General features: G+C 42.8%; 1 protein-coding gene across 1 annotated transcript in view; it reads right to left on the bottom strand.

Moving 5' to 3' along the window:
- Positions 1-492: 492 nt before the first annotated feature.
- The window catches only part of LOC146782610 (uncharacterized), a 123,265-nt gene continuing 99,028 nt past the window's right edge, over positions 493-24,729 (bottom strand). Inside the window, exon 2 of the mRNA XM_085639962.1 lies at positions 493-6,943. Coding sequence (XP_085496088.1) covers positions 6,201-6,943 — 743 coding nt within the window. The 3' untranslated portion in view covers positions 493-6,200. The remainder of the gene's footprint in view (positions 6,944-24,729) is intronic.

The following is a 24,729-nucleotide window of genomic DNA, read 5'->3' as shown; positions in this document are numbered from 1 at the left end:
GGAAAAGATCTGTGTGACAAAAGCAATAACCCACTGAGCTAACAGCATAAAAATACCAATCTATTATCTCAATGTTTCACGCTGTGCTTTGCAGCAGAAACTGTTAACATTTATTCTAATATAATGGGGACTTCAAACTACGGTCCGCAGGCCACATCCAGCCCTCTACAAGATTTTATCCAGCCGGCTATTACATAATTTCTCTGTTATGTTGTCCAAAACCTTTTATTCAGATTATCAAAGGGAAATATCTCATTCCTTTGGCAGCCTGTAGGTGGCAGCAGAGCCTCTTGAATCCTCTCTATTATTTAAAATAAATTAAAAATTGAATAGCATGTTTTTCTTACCTACAGTTAAGTCGTTATTTTGTCAGAGCATTTGCTAATGTTTGACATTTTAACTCATATATTATTTCTCAGTTTCAGCATGGCATTGCTTCTTTTTAATTGTCACATTTCACTTTCGTTCTGACTCATATCACGCGGATTACAATAAATATCCAAGTAAACTTTATTCATTAATTAAAATTGTATTCATCCATTTATAAAACAGATTTTTGTTCGTCCCGCAGATATTTGTAAAAGGTACTATGTGGCACCTGTACTGAAACGTATGGATACTCATGGACTATATTATGAGTCAAAACTGTTACTAAACAAATCTTTTCCTCGAGTGCATTAACCACCAGAGTTATCATGCCGTTGTATTATCCCCTGAAAAATGCTGTGCACACAAAGATCTCTCCAGGCTGCTCTTATCCCAGTCCAGCTTGTCGTACAGAGGGCACCCCTTGATCCTGGCACCCGGTGCGTCGGCACCTGTCACACACCCCTGAAGCCAGCACTACATTATATACAGGATATGTCATAATTGCACCAGTGCCTTTAATGATCAATTGATATCAGGGCTTACACATTGCTGTCCCACAGTTTTGTTTGTTAGCCAATGAAAGTTTATGTTGCAAGAGACTGAGATTTATTTATTGCACATAAAATGCTCTTTGGTTAGTAGGATTCACTGAATTACATTGAATTAAGTCTCTTTTGTCCTGAATACAAACTTGTTGAAGTTGGGTTGTAGGTGATTTTATTTGAATTCATAAGTGAGACTGACTGAGGTTTGCTAAGGTTACACAAGCTGATCATTTTACATAAAAGAGAGTGCGCACATACAACACATGTTAATACAGATTGCTAAAAATTGTGCTATTTGTTTGCTTCAGAACCGGAAGCTAGAAAATAAGAAAGGACTTGTGTCGAGGTAGTGACTGGAATTGAGATGACTTGTGTACATCTATATTGGTGATTATCTATAGATCCCTTAGGCCAGAACCTCCCAAGGAATGCTGTCTTAAGGGAATGAAAACACTGCTTGCTGGTTGTTCAGAACCTTCCAATGGGTAAGGCCTCAATAATGCAATGAAAACCTCATAGCCTGATTGCCCAGATGTAGCTCAGGGGCTGACACTAAACAACTATCACACACTTGGTGAAGACCAGAAGACAAGAAAGAAGGAACAATAAATGATAGACAGGGTCTGAAAAAATACTTTAGAATTGAGATCATGAGCACAAAATACAACATCTTCTGTAAGTTAATATTTATGGGGTAGACTATGGATATGTGAATGGTGGTTTATTTAAGATAGGATACCACTCAGTCGAAATTATAAAGAAAACCGCATTAGAAGATGGTCAAATGTTGCCAGGGCAAGAGTTAGTTCACTCTGCATGAGTGAACTAACTCTTGCCGCTGCCTGCAAAGCACAGTATGTTTAACCCGGACTTAAAAGGGGCATGAGAAGTGGGGATACTAAAGTGATGTCATCACTCTGTAAACACTGAGTGGGTCACATTGATAATGCTGCATTTAATGTGAGAGAGATGAGAGAGAGAGGGGACAGCGAGAGAGGACCGAGAGGAGAGTGAGAGGAGAGATCATCCTTCATGAGGTACTTAATGGCATGTGGGGGTGGAAGTCTGGGACTTGTAGTGGAATAGACTGGGATGCGTCATTGCACAAACTGGCAATGGTTTTTCAAGTCTTTATTTATCTGCTGTCCTTCATACCTAATTTTTCTCTTTTTTTTGCAGTTTTAACTGGACCTAAGGTATCAGAGTGCTTTACATGAGTACCAGTTGCACATTCATTTTTTTTGAGGCACAGGGAGATTAAATGATTTACCCAGAACCAAAGGATGTTTGAGCTGACGCCAAAGTCAAACCTGGGTTCCGGGCTTTATAGTCGGCTGTTCTAGCCAGTAAGCCACATCCTCTCCCAATCTGTTGTCATTAGCTCTTAAAGGAAAGCTCTGCTGTCTAAAGACTGATATTGGTAGTTACACAATTTTATAATTTCTGAACCTTCAAGCTAGGTTTTTAGTCATGCTGTATTACAGCTAATTTACACAGAAATGATAGGGTGGGAAAGCAAACGCAATTGAAGCTAGGAATAAAAAAGGTTAGCGTCTATTTCTAACCGTTTGAGATTGATAGTTTAAGCTAATCTGGCATATAACATGACATAAAATATGTTTTTGTGTAAACTGAATGATGGGGAGAGCAAGTTTCTTAGAGAATATAATGAAAGGGGACAGGATGTATCCTAACGGTTAGAGCGGTCGACCTCAAAGCTGGGGAACTGGGTTTGAGTTTCAGCAGAGACGCTCAACTTCCTGTGATTCTGGGCAAATCACTTAATCTTCCAATGCTCAACAAAAATGAATGTGTCAGTCTGTAATGCAATTGGTGCTCATGTAAAGCGCTCTAATACCTTCAGGTCAAGTTTGCGCTACATAAAACTCAGAAGAAAAAAAAGAAGAAATAAAAAAGAATAGTGCAAATTAGTAGAAACTGGGAAGAAACAAGAGACTGAATTGCAAGGAGAGGCTGAACAGAGCTTCAGGAATTCAAAGACACGTCCTAGGCTAAATGTTGACGAAAAAAGGAAGAAGTGATGTGTATGGTGCGTGAGAAATCTAAGAAAGATGAGAAAGGAGAAATTGTTGGAAAGAGTAAGAGTGATCAAAGTTATGTGGTTGATAGTGAGTTCCTGGCTGAAGAACCAATATTTAGAGAAATACATTTTGTCTGTGGCAAAACTGCTTATTTTAATCCCCGGCATAATTGGGTGGGAAGCTGTTATCTTGCTTTCTTCCTGGAAACTTATCTTACCAACTACAATATTTCTTTAAATTAACTCCCTGAAAGCAAACATTTAGAGTCTATTTCTAACCATTTGAGATTGATAGTAAGGGCTAATTTGGGACATAAAATGACTTAAAATAAGTTTGTGTGTAAACTGAATGATGGGGAGAGCGGGCTTATTAGAGAATATAATGAAAGAAGAGTGCACATTAGTAGAAATTAGGAAGAAACAAGAGCGACTGAATTGCAAGAAGAGGCTGAACAGAGCTTCAGGAATTCAAAGGCACATCCTAGGCTAAAAATAAAGCAAGAGAAGAAGGAGTGATGTGATGTGTACATGAGAAATCTCAGAAAGATGAGCCAGTAGAAATAGTTGGAAAGAGTGAGAATGGTCAGAGTTATATGGCTGATGATGAGTTTCTGGCTGAAGAACCAATATTAAGATAAATGTAGTAAGTCTGAGGCAGAACTGCTTATTTTACTCTCCGGTATGATTGGATGGAAAGCTGTTATCCTGATTTATTTAATCTTCCCTTGTGTTTATCATGCAAATGAAATGAGTGAAAGGGAAGAGATTAGTCTTAGAAGAGTGAAAAGTGTTTTTCAAGTACTGATAGATAGGTTTGCTGCTTTGATACCTCCTAGCAATGCTGCCTTGAATGATGTGAAAATAAGGAAGCTGTCTACTTTGGTGGCTCGTGTGGCTACTAACATTGTCCTTGCATTCACCGGTATTAATGAGGAGCTATTGGCTATTCGTGCTATGGAGAATAAATGGCCTTGCTTTGCACATTAATCTTGCGAAAGAGGGTGGAGTCTGTCACATACTGAGGGTCCAACAGTGCTGCACAAACAAAATGTGACAATAGCAAGCTAACTTTAGTGATATTTTGCAGGAGGCAAAAATTCTTGAAGAGTATGGTCTGAGGGAGACAACCAGCTCATAGTTTAGCGAGAATGGAAAAGGGATTATTAAGGTTGGTGAATGGTTTGGTGATGTATGTGGGAGCATGGTTCAGAAAGTCCTAAACTCAATAACAATTCTTCTTTGTATAATCAGTTTAATTCTTTTAAGTAAACTTTTTATAAGTAGTTTGCTTTAAGAATGGTCTAAATTGTGGGTGCAAAAATAAGGTGCAGGAGACAGAAAAAAGGAAGAGAGGTAATATCGAACTAGAAAACATTAAGGCACGCCCCCGAAGAAATTATCAAGAGTGAGGGAGAATCAAGATACAAGAAGCTGAAGATTTTGGAAACTGTGTTGCAAACTCATTTAGTTAAAAAAGTGTGAATTGTGAGGATTTGTTAATCAGAGGTGGATTTGTTAGAGCAAACTATGATGATTTAATGATAGGAATGATTTCCATTTGACACAAACTTGCTGTCACTAATAGGACTGTGTTTTCTGTAAACGGGACAAACTAGGCCCAGACTCCATGTTTAATTCAAATGTGAACATGCTATCATTTCTTACTCTCTCCACATGTAGCAAAATGTGCCCCGAAACATTATCGAATGCAATATGTTTAGTGATTTTGAATTGGATGTTGTTCTTTGTAAGCTGTAGAGGAAGCTTTTCCTCTGAAAGGTTCTTCTTGCTTAAAGCTCACTGAGCCCATTCTTTGCATAGGTCTTACATTGTTTTATGTGTAAGGAGATTTGTACTGTCAAATTTGATGACATTAGGACATAAGAGGCTAGTTATTAATCATTTAAGTGAAGGTATTAGGTATTGTTGCATTATACTCAGCATTGTGATTTGCTAACCCTATCAATCATTTTGCTCACTTCATGTTGACGGAATGATTTTACGGTGTATTTTGTAGGGGTGGGTGAAACGATTTGCTCCACCAGCGCAATTCGCAGAGTTTTGCCCCTTCCGAATTCCAGCTTGGGAATGCAAGCAGAGTTTTTTTTACCACGCAATTCACCAACATTGAGTTGACAAGCGAGAATTTGCATCCTCTAGCATGATTTATGGGCGCTAAAATGCCTCCTGGTGAGATTTATCAAAGTGGGCGGTCGTGACCGTTTGCATTGAGAAAGCTACTGCTCGAGTAGAAAAAACGATTCGAGCGGCAGAAAAAAAGTCACCTATGGAGCACTGCGAGGTGCCGTTCGCACAATTTTTACAGCTCGGAACAAGCTCCCGGCATTAAAAATCCGCACGGAACAAGCTCCCGGCATTAAAAATCAGCACGACGTGCCAAACTCCTCCTACTCGCCAAAGCTTGCAGAGTTTTTATGGAACTTCGTGGAATTCTGCGGAGTTAAAACTCCGCGAGTTCTGCCCATAACTAGTATTTTGCTATAAAAGAGGCACATTTTGGAGGTGAACCAGTTAGGCTTTCCCTTATTCTTAGAAAGCAAACTAAAATTGATTTGTTGCGTACTCTGGACTTACAAATTCTACTTGAGGGAGACCTTAAGCCTCCTGCTGCATTTAATGCTAGCTGTTTCTGATCCTTATGCTAATTCCCTCAATATAATTTAATATGCATTTTTCCTGATTATGTGACAAACCATATGTTGCCTTCAGTAATGAAATTAAATATTTCAATAAACCTTCATGGTTTCCACCCAATAATCTGCTCAAGAAGGCCTATCTAATGGACTATGCTATTTGATTTGTTGGCAATCTTAGTCTATTAAAGAGGCACATTCACTCATACATTCTTCAGGACATCACTGCCTGTATCCTGCGTAGGGGTTTTATCTTTAGATTATCTGATAGGATAGCATCATCATAATTAACAAGAAAAGCAGGTTATGTATATTGCAGTATGACAGTCACGTCACACAGGTTCCAAGTTAGAGGCTTTGCAAACAAGGTTTCTGATGGTGCACAATATACCCTCTCATATTGGCCCAAAGCTCATAAGGTGCAAACATGCAAGTGTGTGCACGTATGTCATATTGCACCTCCATCTCTATCCAGTAGAGCACCCAAACAACCATTTCCATGGGCCCTCAGCTATACTGAAATGAGACCTTCCTCACATAATGTCCATTCTTCACTCTCAGAATTATTCTCTCTCCTAGGGCCTCTCACCCTTACACCAGCTCCCAGTCCTCATCACTCAGGAGGTGGAGATTCACAGTCTTATAATTAACTAGGTCTGCAGCACGGTTTTTACTAGTGGCCTCATAAACCTGAAAGATCACTGGGGGTACAGGCTTGAACTTTGCCTCCTCAGCCAGGAGACAGTAGTAGCCCTCTTGCAAGGAGTCCAGCTTCACAAAGTTCTTGGGTGGCTTGCCGGCGGCCAGGTAGCGCTGGTACTCCTTGTCCACTTCAGCTGCCATGACCTCCTGCGGTGGAAGGAGGCAAGACCCGGCCAGCACTGCCAGGCAGTATCGTACCTGGCAATCAAAGAGAATAAATGGGCAAACAGAGGTGCAGAGGCCAATGAAGAAGAGGTTGGGTAGCTCAGGGTGGATGAGGTGTTTGTAGAGTGGGGGAAGTGATACACCACCAGCCTGCAGTCCTGTTTGCATGAGGAACGGGAAGCGGTAATTGTACCCCGTGCAGAAGAGAAACACGTCCGCTTGCTGCAGAGAGCCATCTTGGAAGTGGACAGAAGTTGGAGAAAAGCCCTGGACAGAATGTGCTTGCCAAAGGTTTGCAGGCAGAGGACACCTCAGGAGTGTTTTGCTGTGACTCAGAATCACTTGCTTGGCCACAGTGCAGATCTCCAGGGCAATATCAATTCCAGAGGGGCCGGCACCCAGGACAACTACGGTTTTGTCAGTAAAATGCTCTGGACAACGGTAGTCATGGCTGTGAAGGATGAGACCTGCAAGGAGAATCAGAAAGGATAAATCAGAATGCGGAAGGGTCAACCAAAAGAAAGTAATCTAATTTTTGTTCATTCACACAGACCGACAGAAGGTATGAGAACTGCAAACATGATATTTCCAAGCTACATGCAGAGGATAACAAAAATTGCAAAGCGATTCATAAGTGACAGATATATGAACAAATAAGTGCATCATATAATGCTGGCAGATGACATTTACATTAAATAATGTACCTTTAGCACCACAAAAGGACTGATTGTTTTCAATCACCCCTTGCAGGGCAAATGAGTCATGCAGAGGAGCATTAGAATGTGAATTGTAGAATCTGGCATACTTGTAACTTTACAAAATGGTAACTAGAAAGACTTTCACTTGTATGTGCACAGTCTAAGTGTTGCAAAAGGGCAACTGTGAACAGACCTTCACTAAAATGTGCCCAAAGGGTTGGCAGGTGAATAGACTTAAAAGTTATCTGGATCAAGAGAGAGGCCTGTGTGGGTTGAAAAACACTTTGCCAGTGGACTTCCATGTTACTTACCCTAGAAGCTTCTGTTTGTGGCATGTTGTGCTGTAAATTCAAATGCTGTGCATACTCCTGCCATCCAGTGTTGGGATCCAATGTGTGCAAGATGTTTTTTCAAAAAAAGTACTTTGGAGTAATACGGCACTGAGAATACATCTATTGCTGGTAATGTGCATGGGCATCAGCTCCATTGTTAGATTGCTTTTCCCTCTTACAGGGTTAGGACGTAGATGGAGCACAGAGATACGGAAAGATGACCATGCGTAGGAAAGATTATAGATGAACGTTTATGAAAAAACATCTGCAACACTGAAAGGCGTCTATGGAAGAAAGTGGGCACATGTGAATGTACAGCACTACATGACCCAAACAGATGCTTACAGGGTGAGTAACATTATCAATTTGTGGCACGTGTGGCTGTTGATTCACAGGTTGTGCATAGACCGTAAAGAAGTCCTCAAGAAGCGGTGGCTAGCCTTAGGAGGTGGCCGAAACTTGGAAAAGTGTGTGAAGGACAGCCTCACCAACATTGGCTTGTTGGCATGCTAAAACATCCACACAGCAATGTTTTGTGAATGTGATGGATGCAGACCAGGTTGCTGCTTTCAAGTATAGGAAGATTACCAAAGAAAGACAAAGAAGCTCCTTTTTGCGGATTGAGTGGTGTTTCGGAGGTACCGGCAAAGGGCGTTTGGCTTTTGCATAACAAGTCTGTATACATTTGACCAGTCAGCATGGAGTATCTGCTTTAGATAATGTACACCCCTTGTGCAGCCTGGAGAACGAGACAAAAGGTTGTTGTAAATTGCGGAAGTACTTTGTTCTGTCAATACAACACATGAGCCCTCTTTTGACATCTAATGTGTGGAAAGCTCGTTCTGCTACTGATTCTAGATGTGGGAAACACTCGGAGCTCAATGGTCGGACTGAGATGAAAGCTAGAGACCACCTGGGGTAGGAATTTATGGTTTGTTCTGCGGACCACCCTATCATGGTATACTTAGAAGAACATGTCTTCCAAAGTAAGTGCCTGGATCTCACTAACCCAGCAAAGGGAAATGATGGCTTTCAGAAAAGCAACTTTTCCAGCAGAGGACAAGAGCGAAGTGAGTCAAAAGGAGGTCCATTAGCCTAGTGACAACAATGTTTAGGCTCCACACAGGACAGGTTGGCATCCACGGTGGGATAAACTTTTTGAGCCCTTCTATGAAGCCTTTGATGACAGGCACCCTGAAATGCAAAGTGTTGAATGAAGCTTAATAGACGTGTATGCGAAGCATGACCTTTGCACACAAAGCAGGTAACAATGCTTTGGACTGTTGTTTCAGAGTATGAATGTTTTAGGGCTACAGTAGCATACAAACCGTTTCCACTTGGCAGCATACTATACGCGCCTCCTTAAGAAAGGTCATGCATTCTGTAGGCAGATTAAATTACCCCAATTCTATGACTTCAGGAGCCGAAACACAAGATTGAGCTGTTTGGCGTTGGGATGTCTGAGAATGCCTTGATTTTGGGTGAGAAGGTCCGGTCTGGTGGTCAGCTTCTGGTGGGGCATGAGAGAGGTTGAGAAGTGTGGTGAACAAAGGCTGACTAGCACAGGCTGGGGCTACTAGAATGAGGGTGAAGGATGTCTGCCGGGCCCTCAGAACCACGAATAAAAGTGAGAGAGGAAGAAAAGCATACGCACATATACCTGACCAGTTCATCCACAGTGCACTGCCCATGGACTGTGGGTGTGAAAACCTGGATGCAAAGTTTAGGCATATTGCGCTTTCGATGGTGACAAACAGAGGAATAGGAGGGGGAATCCTCATCAGCGGAAGTATGGGGATAGGGCTTTGGGGTAGAGTTACCATTCTTGGGCTTGCAGATGCATCCTGCTGAGCAGGCCTGCAAAGTCACTGTCCACCCCAAGTATGTATGGTATGAGGAGATGGACCTTGTGATAAATCGCCCACTGTCAAATGCCCTGGGCTAGGGCCAACAAGTACAGGGAGTGTGTGCCGCCCTGCATCTGGAGGTAAAACATGGCAGTTGTGTTGTGTATTAGGACAGTAAGTACTTTGTGTGTAATGAGGGGGAGGAGGGCCCTGAGGGTTAAATGTATTGCCAACAACTCCAGATGATTGATGTGGAGATCTAGTTGATCAGGTGTCCACACACATTGTACAGTCAGTTCTTCTAAATGTGCCCTCAACCGGTCAGGGATGAGCCTGTGGTGGTGGTCACTTGCGGAATTGGGTCCAGGAAAGGCCTCCCTGCAACAGACTGCTGGCATTCCACCACTGCTGAAAGCTACATGACTAGATCCTCCTACTGGTGCTACACTTCTGACCTTTATGCTCCTAGGCACTCCTCCAATGGATGCATTTGTACCCTGACGTGTGGGACTATGGCTATACAAGACGGCATCATCCCTGGGAGGCACATGATCATCCTGACCATTACCTGGTGATCTGGCTGAAAAAAAGGTAACGTCTTTTGGAATGCTTTCACATTTGCTGGGCTGGTGAATGCAGTTTTGCCCCTACGAAGGGCTGTACCTGTAGGGGCCGAAGATGGGATTCGGTTGCATTGATGGTGAAGCCTAGGCTGTGCAAGAGATGTATGGTGGCTTGGGTGTACGCTAGGCATTGCTTGTGGTTGGCAGTCTTGGCAGCCACTGATCCAAATAAGGGAAGACATGGATGCCGCTCCCTCTGATGTGAGCAGCTAACACTGCCAAACACTCTAAACACCCAGGGAGCTATGATTATTTCAAAGGGCAGCAGTTTGAACTTTTAATGTTGACCACTTACTACAAACATCAGGAAACTAAAATGTGCAGAGTAGATGGGTATTTGGAAGTAGGTGTCTTTTAGGTCGAGAGCGGTCATGAAGTCGACTTACTGTAGCAGTGAAATTACATCTTGGAGTGTCACCATGTGAAAATGCTCCAAAAGGATGTGCCTATCGAAAGTCCTGAGGTCGAGAACGGGCCTTAGGGACCTGTTCTTCTTGGGGATCAGGAAGTACAAAGAGTACACCCTTTTTCCGTGGTGCTGTTGCGTCACAGGTTCTGTAGCGCCTTTGCTGAGTAAAGCGTGTATCTCCTCTTAGAGCAGATGCTGATGTTCCAGGGAGAGCTTGTGTGCACGGGTTAGCGGCGGGGGAATTCTGCGCAGTAGCCCTCCACTATAATGTTGAGAATCCACTGATCCGAGGTGATCTCTGCTCAGCAGAGCAGAAACTGCTGTAATCTTCCCCCGGAGAAGAAAGGGTAAGGGAGTCAATGCTTAGTAAGTGCTGTCCCCTAGTGGGCCAACCAGTTTTCCATCCCTTAGTTATTGTTGCCTCTATATCCTCCCTTATAGGAGGTGGTTGCTGCTGTTGTTGTTGTCTGAGGGAGACGAATGAGACCATAGGGGTGTAAATTTGGTCCCCCAACAATATGGTGTGAAGCAAAAGGAGCCGTGGGCAGCTGGTGTCCGCAGGGCACCCATGGCCTGGGCCGTCTGTGTCCTTTTTAATTTTTTCCAAGATCTCATCAACTTGACTACCAAAAAGGTGCCCCTCATCGAAAGGCAAATTGAGGAGATGATGGAGCTCCAGTTTAAAGCCAGACACACACAGCCACGTGTGTCTGCGGAGGAGGACACTTCTTTTGATTGCATGTTCAGCGGGGCCGACTGCATTAAGAGCACACCTGATGTTGGTGTTTGAAATTATTTTCCCTTCCGCCACCAACTTTTGGCCACGTTTAATATATTGCTTTGGACAATGTTGAATTACATCTTACATTTCATCCCTGTGGGGACGGTTGTACAGAGACAGCACGTCCTCTAAATTGGCAATATGCCAATGTGTGGCAGACTGGGCGGTGACGCGCTTGCCAGTAGCATCAATCATTTTGCTCTCTAGGATTGGAGGGGAAGCATCACCTGTTCCCTGAGTCAGCTCTAAAGGTGGGTTTTGTGCATCTTCAAAAATGTATTTCCTTTTGGGAGGAACACGATCTTAGGGCTTGTCCGGAGGCTTGGCCTGTATCCGACCAGTGCCAAGTTGAATGTGGATGCAACGCTGACTGGCAACGAACTCTTCATGAAGGCGCTGAAGGATTAGCTATTCAAAGTCCTCGGAGGTAGCGGAAGAGGCAGGCATTGGTTGGTGCCCTCTTTGGTGCTGAAAGGTTTCAAGGCGCATGCAGTGCTAAACTTGCTTTCAAGTCTGGGGTCTGGAGGCACTTCTCAGGGCTGGAGACGAAACTCCTGCTGTGTTAGATGGGCGAGATCTGGAGGCAGAGTTTGGCGATGAAGTATTGCGTGTCCAAACCCTTGACTCTGTACCGACCAAGGCATGCAGCAGTGATGACCGACTTTCAGGATTGTGTCGACGTCCATGATCAACAGATGATCGCAAACTGTGCACAGTGCCCGTAGCCAAGGGCCCAAATCTGGCTACTATGTTCTGTTGCTTTTCCTAATTTATTGCTGTTGTATACTTCCTGCCTCTCGGAGTCCCATTTGCTCTGCCAAATTATTAACACATTTCAAAAGGTGATGTGTGGCTCTGGTCGAACATTTATATCTTTATTGCAACAGTATTAAAATTGTTGTACTGCACCTAACTCACACTACAACACATCCTTTAGGCTAGGCCTTGAGAGCTCAATTGCACTACCCTGAAAGTCAAGGGGGCTTAGTGAGACCACTTGTCCATGAATCTTGGCTGGTAGGAAAAACACAGTTTGTGGATTGTTTGTTGATTCGCAGTAAGCGGATGCAACAGCCCACATCAGCCTGCTCTTAACTAAAAAAAGAAAAATAAAGGCAGAACAAGTAGTCCTGGTTCTCCCCTAAATAATGAGGAAAACAAAGAAGCACTGTCGTGGTCAGGCAATGTAGTTCTCTTAATGGCAATTGGTTTAAATAAAGTAAATTGTCCGGCTCTTGACAGTGTTTGAAAACAAGTTGCCCAGTAGGGGAGTCTTTGGTAGAATCAGAGGACCCTGCAGGCATGTGCCACACGCAGGCTGCCCTTCTAGGGCTATTGCTTTGAAGCGCACGGTCAGGGGCCCCGGCAACATAGCTCAATCTGACAGCACTCCTAAACACGTCTGTGCTAGGCATTGGGCTTTTTTAATCTGCAGAGCAATCCTAATTCGCTTTCAATTCATCTGAAAATTCTACAAAGCTCTAGTATGGCTCTCTAGTATTCTCACTTGTGTATTGGCTGTGCACCGCTACAACCATGCACCCAGGGGTAGGCAGCTGCATTCACACACAGATCATTGAGGCACCTGAAGTCTAACTGGTGACTTCTGCAAGACCGTAAATGAAGCAATAGAGAGAAGGAGAAATTTACAGTTCTGGCCTACTGTGGTACACAGGTGCTTAGAAAACCAGACCATATTACACATATCTTGCCCACTAACACAAAGCCATACTTCGCTCCAGAAGGTGGTTTATTCTGAAGGCTTAACTCGCCTTCGGGCTGCTCTTGCAACTTTGTATTCAGTGGCGCCAGCGGTTCTGGCTAAATCGAGTTTTTCAGTCAAATAATTTTTGTACTTCAAAGGCAGATACACAAGTTAACTCACAAACCTTTTGAAACTGAACAATAGTATACAATGATATCCTTAGTTCATAGTAGGAAGAGATTTGTTTTTAGTTGCTTGTTCAGAGGTTGCAATTACAAGTGGGTCGGAGTTGTGAGAGCGGATCCCTTTACATGTTGGAGCGCATCACTAATTGAGGCTTACGCTAACTAAAGTTGTGTTTACAATGTCCTCCATCTTGTATTGATGACATCTGTATGACGTGGTAACTGTTGTTCTTCGTGTTCCAAATAAAATACTGCAAAACTCACACTAATAAACTGAGAGATGTTCTCAGAGACCTTGTGCTCTGTACATAACCAAGGACATCTCCACTGTCCCAGGCTGTTGTCACACAATGTATCAATTGGATTGGTGAACTAACTGTGAGAATGTCTGGAAATTCAATGTAGTACCACAATGGGAGAATCTTCAAATTTATTTTTCAGTAAATTGTTTCTTATTGCTCGTTCCTTATTGATGAATTTCCTGAGAGTCATGTACAATGTATCAATGTCGTTGCCTAAAGTCCTATAAAAAGGATATTTAGATTTCTAAGTGAGAGGGACTCCTTTTCCCCACCTATAAAGGCAAATTTATGCCAGATTTCACTTAGAACTGTACCGAGTCCTTTGTACTTATGATTTGTATGCTTTGCTACTTAAGATTTCCTATGGCATGTTTAGTGTGAACTGCCTATTAATTATTTCTATAAAGCATAGAAACAAACCTTGTCTGCCATTTTTACGAGAACGTTTGTCACCTGCTACTGGGTTTAATCATTCTAATACCAGTGACGGCTCCAGTTGGGGAACACCAAAGTCTGTCTCGGGACTACACCGCTCCTGGTCCCAAGCATTGGCGCGCCCCATAAATAAATATTATTAGAACATTGGAATGTTGGGAGCTCCATTGAAAACAATGGAGCGCTCCGGGCTTATAATGGCTGGTATAAGCCCGGAGCACCAACATTCCAATGTGTCTTTGTTCACAGCTCTGGCTGTGAACAAAGACTTCAGGGAGCCTGAGGGGATTTGAATCCCCTCGCGCTCCCTGAAGGCTTTGTTTTGTTAGAACATTCTGCCCTCTAGTGGCAGAATGTTCTAATAGCCTTATAGCCCTTCGTAGCAGGGCTATACCGGCTTTTAAAGTCCCTCTGCTTTGTTAAAGTCCCTCGCCTTCGGCTCGGGCCTTTAACGCTGCAGTGGGCCTTTAACAGCCGGTATAGCCCGCTACGGCGGGCTATAAGGCTATAGTATAAGTCTACACACTGACATAGTTTACAGCTCCTGGTAGATACTGGGCGTGAGAAAATTCAAATCCCCTGGATACATTTTGACAAGACACATCTGCCATAATTTCCCTGGAAACAAACCTGGTAAATACTGGGATAGAGGATTTCGATGAAGAAAGCACCAACAACTTCATGCCACTCTCCATTTAAAATTGGACAACTTGTAACATTTCCTATTTATTATACCCATTACATCCTGAACCACGGACACTAGACGTTAATGAAACAAACCATCTGATGCACTCTTAATCAAGGACTTTGTAGAAAGATGAACAAGAGTCCCACAGAGCGTTCAAACACATTGTATCAGGGATGGCATTGGTGGCGCCCAGTGCAACAATCTTTATTGCCGCACACTATGACCTCCACCTTCACATATTCCCTCACTACCACCATCAATGGTGCCCCTAATCTCTCTTTAACCCCTCTCTCCCACATTTTATAGCACTACTCATCCCAATGTAGACTGTCAGAGCGTTTTACATCACATATTATACAGAGACAAAGAGTCATACACGTGTAAATCAATGTATTGGAAATGTTACTTAAGAAAAAGAGGACTACAAGGTATAGGAGTCATAAGTCATCCATACTAGTAGGCATTATATGTTAAGAGTGCTAGGTGTGGAGAAACGAAGGGGAAGATTAACGATGCTCAGTAAGGAAAATTGCTGCACTAGGCTAGGATGCAGGTGAAAATGAGAGACAACAGCACCATATCTACAAAATGATGGTGCTGTTGCTCTCTCCTCTAGTGCTGGCATACTTTAGGCTGCCTTCCACTGCATATACATTTACACCATAGTGCAAGGGTGTTTGTGTGATGTCAATCTTAAGTTTTAGACTGGAGAGGTATGCAAAGCCCAAAAATCCATGCTTTGACAAAGTTGAACACTTTACCACATTGTTTGTGTGCTGTATGGTGCAGCACACATGCAAAGTTGGAAAGGTGTGGTGAAAATAACTCTTTTCTCCAACTTTGCGCCTGCCCCAAAGAGGTGTAATTGTTTGATGCCAATCCCTTTCCACCAAAGTTAGTAGATCGGGATTAGAGTCAAAATCCATGGGGGAGCGCCTGGAAATGTCCATGTACCACCCACGGTATGCCTCCTTGAAGCAAAGTACCGTACAGTGCTAATGTGTGTTACATTAGGATTACTCTACAACGAAATTCAAGATTTGCACTTAAAGTAAGTCCCAACACACTTTGCAACAGGGTGCAGAATCTGCCCCATAAACGTAACACAATGATTTGTGAGTCATATTGATAGAATTGTATTGCTACCCAAAGGAACCCTTTTTTAACAACCTTAAAATAGCGAAAGATTGAGGAGGGAAAAACAATAAGGCTCCAAACCTATGCCTTTCAGTTTGCCTGCAGCACTTTGATTCCAATTCATAGCTCAATGTGCTATATTAGAAGGATTGTTACTTATGGACTCCAAGTAACAAAGGATCTCTGTGATAAAAGAAATAACCCACTGAGCTACCAACATGAAAATACTAATCTAAGATCTCCATCTCACATTGTGTGCTTTGCAGTAGAAAGATTTACTATTTATTCTACTTTATCATGAGTCCATTTGAATACTTTATTTCAGTCGCTAGACCATAAAAGTGCAAGTGCAATAAAATCTTACATTACATTAAAATAACGGTTATTAAAATACATATTTAAGTGACCCAGGGATGTCCTTAATAACCCGTCACAGTTCATGGACCCTCATGACAGCATATGCCCACAACCCTATGGATTCAACCTAATGTAATGAGCCCTATTAAAAAGTCCTTAAAACGGAGTGTTCGAATCTCCCTCAAAGATAAAAAAGAAATTTAGAATCCTAATTAAAGTGTTGAACTATTGAAGATTGGACAGTGGCCTATGGACCCTTCATAACCACCTTAGCCATAAAGTGGTTACAATGTGTCCAAAGACTCTGACTTAAAATCCTGCCCATTAGGTTGCTTGACCCTACTAGAACTGGTGGATCTATGATCCATCTTGGATGGATAAAACCAACTAGGGAGGGTATAATCATTGGGCCTGGGTGGGAAAATGAGGTTTCGGAGAGTACCTATACCCTACTGATGATGGGTGGGATTTAAAACATGAACCACTGGCAGGCTAGTCATTAGCTGTTTTTTTTTTTTTTTTTTAAATAGTGCCACGTAACCACCTCAAAGCTCCAACTAAAGTTTGTGCCCCCTCACTATGTGGCCTGGTCTTACCCCCGAATGTGATGTTTAAAGCATGTACACGTTGGACAGCCAATGTATTTTTAGAAAATGTCAATTTGGAGTTTTGGAATTTAACACACTTTTGGGACAAGAGGAGTACATTTACTAAATATTCCAACTTATTATTTGAGTAATAATGCACTCTGTTCTGATTCGAGAGTTGTTTATTGTTGATGTTATAACAAACATTTCTTTAGTTGCAAATAACTATTTCTTCCAACTGTGGTGGTTATTTTAAGCCTCCCTCCATAATCTAGAACAATGGCTTTCAAGACTTTATTTTCACTATGCATATCTGCTGTCTGAAACTAGAGCCCTTCATAGAGATGTAACCTAAATCTGTTGTCAATAGCTTCTAAATGATAGCTGTGCTGTCTAAAGACTGATATTGGTTGTTACACAATTTGTGAATTTCTGAACCTTCAAACTAGGTTTTCGGTCATACTGTATAGCAGCTAATTTACACAGAAATAACAGGGTGGGAAAGCAAACGCAATTGAAGCTAGGAATAAAAAAAGTTAGCATCCGTGTCATATTGCCTAGTGAAGTGTCTGTAACAGCCAATAGCTTTTTAGCCAATTTCTTTTTAAAATGTTGAAATTGTATGTAAAATGAATCATTTGACAGCCTGTTTATTTTTTAAGCATTTCTCTGTGGTGGAATCTCTCGCCTTGCTAGTTACCCCTTGATGGGTGGTGAGTGGACTTGCTCACTTGTATTCATCAGTACCATTTAATCAGTTTATTTAATAGGGATGCATACATTTTTAGATGGAAGTCTACCAAATAGCACATTTGTCAGGTTGATAAATAATTCTTGGTGATATTCTGAAAGTTGACCTAAGAATACATTCTACCCATTGCTTACTATTGGCTCTGTAACTCAAATTTGCTTGCTTTCTATTTGCTGGACTTTATTTGTTTTAGGCTGTCCAGCATATCTTTGTCCCTCCTGTGGAGCAATGCCCGTTTACTGTATTCTTCTACAATCGCTAGCTTTCCGTAAAAAGGCCTTTACATTTTGCTCTTATCTTGTCACATTTGCGGTGCGTTCAAAGACAGAGGTCATGTGCCAGGCTCTGTCTTTTGAAGGAGCTTGGTGTTTTTGATGTTTACTAGTCTTTCTCTGACTTCAAAGTGAGAGAATTTACCTGACAATCTGTGAGTGAGAAAAGTAAGGCTTTTTTCTAGCACACAACAAAATGTAAATGGCTGTAAATGAACGGTGCAAATATTTCTGAATATATGATAATTAGGAAGCATAAATTAAGCACATTTCTTTGTAATTCTGAAGTGTGATGGAAATAAATATTTTAATATGATCAAAACAAATCAATACAGTAAGTGATGCCATTTCCATAGTTTATCAGTAAAACTGTATGTCTGTTCTAATATAAGGCCCATTTCAATTGAAAAGGTGTTGTCTGTAATGGCTGTGCACCACCGTATCATATATACTCCAACTTATGCCACTCCATAACACTCTATGCTACTCTACGACACTCTCCTCTATGACATACTATTAGACTCTACTCTACACCACTTCAGTCTACGACTCTTGCCTCCACTCTATGCCACTCAATTCTACCACACTCCACTCTACCACATTCCACGACATTCTACAACACTCTACTCCAATATTCGACTCTACTCTCTATGAGACTCCATGCCACTCTCTTCTACGCCTCTAACCTTCTTTGACAGCAGCCATGCTGCTGTACAACATAGCTAAACCACATTAGCAAAGCCAATACCTCTTGCAGGCGAGACATAATGGCTTTGCCAATGCCTATCAACTATTAATTAAATATGGAATATTTGACTTTTGGAAAATTCCCATGCTTCAACAAGACAAAGGTTAACTTTTCTGGTGCCAATTCCCTGTAGATGGGTGTCCCATCTGAAAAAGGATTGATGTCTGGCTGCAGTGATTTGGCCCCCAAGTTTTTCCCACAACCACTCAGATGCCGTAGCTCTAAAAGGCAGGGAAGGAATACAGCATGAACCAAGGGTTTTAAAAGTGAGCAATGGCAGGAATTCAGTGCATAGGATGGCATCCCTGAGCAGCAACAGTGTATTCTTGCTGTCGCACAGGGCTCTGTTTAATTGCTCTTCTTTTTAATTTTTGACTGCTTCCCTCTTGTTTAAACTGGTGACATTTTAAAAAAAAAAAAAAGACACACACATATACACACGTATATATATATAGTCTAAGTGGGAAGGGCTATATATATATTGTTGGTGCATAAGGCGCCAACTAGATTGATAAAGGCATCTAGCAAGCCGAAACGCGTCTCTCTTTCATCTTTGGGATTGATGGTGACCTGATTAAATAAACAGATGCCGTATCCTGACTGCCTCAAGTCCGTGCCTTCTTCCATGGATGTTTCTGTGGGAGCTGGATGTTGTGTGCATTCAAATCAGCGTGAGCGGTCGTCACGCTATACACGGAAAACCAGTCGTTTGTGGCTCTCCCCTTTTGACCGCATGTTTCTGGAGGAGTACGGGAGTGCTAGAGGGGGAGCCCCCAGTTTGGCGGCCGGTAAGAGGAACGAGGATGACTGCAGTGGGAGACCAGGCGCCCGCAGCAGGGTGGTTTACGCGACTGCCAGCACGGGATCTACGTTTCCCTAGCAAGAAATGCCTTGCCCAGAAGACTGGCATCATCTGGTAAATAAACAGATGCCGTATCCTGACTGCCTCGAGTCCGTGCCTTCTTCCATGGATGTTTCTGTGGGAGCTGGATGTTGTGTGTGGCAGTCGCCAGTAGGTAGTTATAGTTAGGACCTATTTTCCATAGGAAATCCGCAACATTCTATTTGGAATAACATTGGCGCCGATTGACGAGTCTTCGTGAAATTTCCAAACTTTTGGCCAGCTCCGGTCCGCTCCTATCCTGAAAATTTCACGGTGATTCGTCAAGCGGGGGCTGAGAAAAAAGGGGTTCCCAAAACGCATTTTCCCCATGCATTTTCCCATAGGACCTGTTGATGCAGCTACAGCCTGAACTGCTGAACGGAATTACACCAAATTTAGCAAAGAGGTAGTCCTCAGTTCAGACTCGTCTCTTTTGCTTAAATGGTGTAAATCCGTTCAGTAGTTCCTGAGAAAATTAGAGTTAAAAAGATAGATATATCTGGGCGGAGCCTAACCACACATCTCATAGTGAGATCTGATTGGCTGTCAGTACTCCATCCAAGAAGTGTTGGCAGCCATCTTGGGACCAATATACATGATAGCACCTCATTAAAAAGCATTGCAGTTAACAGAAGGTTTTAAGACTTTAGTTACATTATAAATCATTTGTTGATGGTACCATACTCATTTTAGGAATTGTGGTGTGTTCTAAGGTGATTTTACCATGTGAAAAAGCCTTCTGCTGTGATATCATGAATCATGTTTTAGAGAAAACTATTTTCTCATGCTTTTCCCACAGAGGTTTGGAAGGTGATCTATAAGCTAAACTGAGAGCATATTTTCTGTAAATTCACATTATCTTTCTCAGTCATGTGAGAATGAAGTCTGACATTCTCAGTAAAACATGTACATCCAACAAGTGCAGAGACTATCAGTTGATTCCTTTGTGTTCTACTGCAGCTTCCCAGAGTGTTCTAAGGAACAACTAGAGCGCTAACAGTCCTACTTATTACAAAAGTATGGCACACCTGAAGACATCTTGATTGGAATAAAGTGGTAACACTTAAAACATTTAATTTACAAAGGAACAAACTGAGGAGGTTCATTTTGCCATAGAAATTATGATTAGTGCTGCAGAAAGAAAAATTAGGGCACATTTTGACTTCTCAAATCCTCTTCTATTTCATAAAAAAATTCTGACATGCAGACTGAAACATGCACTTTGAATACCAGCAGCAGACTTCCCTGATGAGCAGTAGCTTTACTACAGTGATCTAATGAGCAACTAGAGTGCTAACATTCAGAATTTATGGCAAATGTGTGACACATCTGAATGCCTCCTTGATGGAACCAAAGTAAAAAACTGAAAGTATTTCGTACTGAGGAGACTGCAGTAAATGAGGAAATTAGGAAACTTCATAACAAATAAATCTCCCAAGATGGCCACCAGAGACAAAAGAGCCCAAATGTAGCCCAAATATCACCCAGATGTAGCCCAAGTATTGCCCAATGAAAGAATGTCCCAGAGTGCTCTTAAGAACAACTAGAGCGCTTACTGTCTTACTTATGACAAAAGTATGGCACACCTGAAGCCATCTTGATTGGAATAAACTGGTAACACTTAAAACATATAATTTAAAAAGGAACACAATGAGGGGTTTCATTTTGCCATAGAAATTATGATTAGTGCTGAAGAAAGAAAAATTAGGGCACATTTTGAGTGACTTCTCAAATCCTCTTCTATTTCATTAAAAAATTCTGATATGCAGACTGAAACATGCACTTTTAATACCAGCAGCAGACTTCCGTGGTGAGCAGTAGCTTTACTACAGTGATCTAATGAGCAACTAGAGTGCTAACATTCAGAATTTATGGCAAATGTGTAACATATCTGAGTACCTTCTTGATGGAATCAAAGTAAAAAACTGAAAGCATTTCCTACTGAGGAGACTGCAGTAAATGAGGAAATTAGGAAACTTCATAACAAATAAATCTCCCAAGATGGCCACCAGAGACAAAAGAGCCCAAATGCAGCACAAATATCACCCAGATGTAGCCCAGATGTAGCCCAATGACAGAAGTGTGCAAAACACTTATTTTTTGTGTATTTGCAGTTTTATAAAGATCAGACTTGTCAGGTATTGGAGTGCTTTACATGAGCACTGGTTACATCACACAAGATCAAACTCATTTTGGTTGTAGACATGGGGAGATTAAGTGATGTTATGTTATGTTAAACAATTTATATAGCAGTACAGCTACCCCAGCACGGGGGTGTGCCGGCACTAACCTAAAGAGTAAAAGGAACCGCTACCAGGTGGAACAGCTTACGGCCTAATCCCTAGGAAAAAGGTATGTCTTGATTGCCTTCCTAAAGTGTAGGTAGCTGCTAATACATCAAATATGAGATGGCAGAGAATTCCAAAGTCTGGCAGCCTTCAATCTAAAGGCTCTACCTCCCGTCCTGATTTTCTTTATCCGGGGAACCAACAGAAAATTTGGGCCAGAGGAACGAAGCTGGCGCAAAGGCTCATAGGGCGTGACTAGATCTTTCAGAATCTCTGGTGAAGTCAGCCTCCATGCTTTAAAAACCATACAGAGGGTCTTGAACTCAATGCGCCTCTGCATGGGTAGCCAGTGTAGACGCCGTAGGGCAGTCCTGGCTGAACTTGATCTCTGCTGTCTTAAAAGTATTTTAGCCGCCAGGTTCTGAACCCTCTGGAGCTGATTGATCTCTGACTTATTGGCTCCCAAATACACAGAATGTTGAGCTGAAGCAGAAACTCCAACCTGGTTCCCCAGTTGCAAAGTCTGCAGCTCTGGAAGTAACACCACATCCTCCCCTAGGTGCAACATTTAATCAAGTGGTCAACTGGATAAAAAAACAAAGATTACAAATAATTTAAAAGTTCTTTGTCGCGATTTGAAAACTCAGAAAATATGTCCTCATTTTAGTTTTTTAGAGCACTAACCATAATTTTGATGCAAATAAGACCCTCTCATATAGGTCATTTCTAAAGGAAATTCTCTAGGTATTCCAGTTTTGATTACATCAAGATGACGTCAGGCGTTCCACACTTTTGTAATAAATATAGAATGTTAGCAATCTAGTTGTTCATTGGGATACTGTTGAGAGGCAGAGGTTAGGGTCACGGACTCTGAAAATTGAAGGCAGGTAGGAGAGTGAAGAGGCAACAATTTGACCACACAGGGCAGGCAGGAAGGGCAGTGGCAGCACAACAGACTATGGAGGGCAGTGGAAAGGGGGGCACGGGCAACAAACCAACAATACAGGACTGGCAAGAGAGGCTGTGGCAATATAATAGACCATTGTGGGCAGAAGGAAGAGGCAGTGGTAGTACAACCATACATGCCTACAGACCCGTTTCAGCCAGGAAACGTCCAATGTTTTTAAGCTCAAATGGGCTTTATTTGATCTGTCTCCTGTCTACAATCTCCTCTTTTTCAATGTAACTCAAAGGGGAAAATCAATACCCCAGTTTTTTTTCAAAATCTCCCTCTTACCAAGTTCAAAATGTTCGCAAGTATGGTACATTGGATCATGGTAGGCAGGAGGAATTGGGGTAGGGACAAGGACTCGGATAACAGAGGACAGGAGGGACATGGAGAGGTGCACCAAACTGACCCTACAGGGCAGGCATCAGGGTTTGCAGCAGCACAATACACCACACAGGCCATGCGGAACGGGAGTGCAGCACAACAATCCGTAGAAAGCAATAGGAAGGGGACAGGACCATGCACATGGACAACAGAGAACAGAGGGGAAAGAGGCAATGGTAGCTGGCTGATCATAATGGACAGACAGGAGAGAAAGTTGCAGCATAACAGACCATAAAGGGCAGGAGGGACGGATCAGGGGCATTACAATGGAACAGACAAGCCAGGAGGGAGGGAATAGGGGTCTGCACATGGAAACAGAGGGCTGGGGGCAAGGGGGCAGGGCAGGAGCAGCAAGATGACCATGGAGGTCAGGCAGGATGGGCACTAGAAACAAGACACACCATGGAGAGCAACAGTGAGACTATGATGGCATACACACAAACCATGGAGGGAAGGTGGGAGGGGGTCAGAGGCAGCTAGCTGACCACACAGGGAAGGTGGGAGGGGCCATGGCAGCACAGAAGACCATGCATGGCAAGCAAGAGGGTTAGTGGCAGCACAATGACTATGATGGGCAAAAAGGAGGGTGCAGGGGCATGCACAAAGGACCATGGAGGATAGAAGGGAGGGTCAGGACCTGGGCACAGACAAGAGAGTTCAGGGGAAGGGGCCTCACAACAGACCGCGCGGGGCAGGCAGGAGGAGCAGTTGCAGCACAACAAACCAGGGAGAGCAGAAGGGTGTGGCAGTAAAATGGACCATGGAGGACAGGAGGAAGGGGATAGGGGCATGGCATGTGGACAGGCAGGGTGGAGGGGAGTGGCAGCTCAACAGAACACTCAGAGTAGATAGGAGTGGCAGGTCTATGGAACATGGTGGGCAAAAAGGATGGAGCAGGGGCATGCACAAAGACATCGGAGGGCAGGGGGAAGGAGAATAGGGGCAGCAAGCTAAGCACAGAGGCTAAGCAGGAGGTCAATGATGGGCCATAGAATTGGGCAATGGAGGGCAGGAGGAGTGGACTGGTACATCATGCTAAATGGAGGGCAGTGGCAGCACATCAGACCATGCATGGCAGGATGGAGGAGGCTAGTCCAAAGGATTCAGACAACAGAGGATAGGGAGGAGGTGGATGGGGCAGCAAGCTAACTGTTCAGAGAAGGTGGGTATTAGGAACTTTACTGTTTTTAAAATGTGTGTCTGTGTGAACTACTTAAAATATGAACAAGTATGCAGCATCATCTCACTTTTGTTTAGGAAGAAGAGGACGTTTGTGACTGTGACTTCGGGCTCATTTGGCAGAAACACCCCCTGACCCTCCACCCCCCATCGCAAAATGTAATGCCCATGAAAAGGGTAGGTAGACGCAGTGTTATATAGAACATAGTCCTGAGAGCACGATTGAAAATGAAAACTAGATATAGTATATGGTATAAACAATGCACCAAAAAGTGAGATATAAGATGAACCGGGGCATGAAATATAACAAGCAATACATTGTGCACAATGACAGATTCATTGGTGAGCGTGAGATAGCACAGGCACTAGTGCGTGCTATGCAATATGCGCCTTGGAGTGTAATATGCACAGGGCAGTGTTGTGTAACCTAACTAGTCTCTAAAGTTGTAATATAAAATATGTGCTTGGGAGTGTATCGTTGCATATGCACTGTGACAAAGATATGGATCCCAGATTGTAATATGTATGGCATAGCGCTGTGCGTTATAACATAGGCATCGAGGAAGGCACGTTAGATGGGGCAATATAACCCGTGCGAAGGCAAGTGTGGCATGACATATTCACGGGGTGGTGTTACAGTGCACATGGGCTAGAGAGTGTCATAGCATACGCACTAGCTGGTTGAATACAACACAGAGGTGTGTGGCACTCGG

This window comes from Triturus cristatus, chromosome 12 (assembly GCF_964204655.1).
Source record: "Triturus cristatus chromosome 12, aTriCri1.1, whole genome shotgun sequence".
In the NCBI taxonomy this organism is placed as follows: domain Eukaryota; kingdom Metazoa; phylum Chordata; class Amphibia; order Caudata; family Salamandridae; genus Triturus; species Triturus cristatus.
This window is presented reverse-complemented; position numbering and strand designations above follow the sequence as displayed.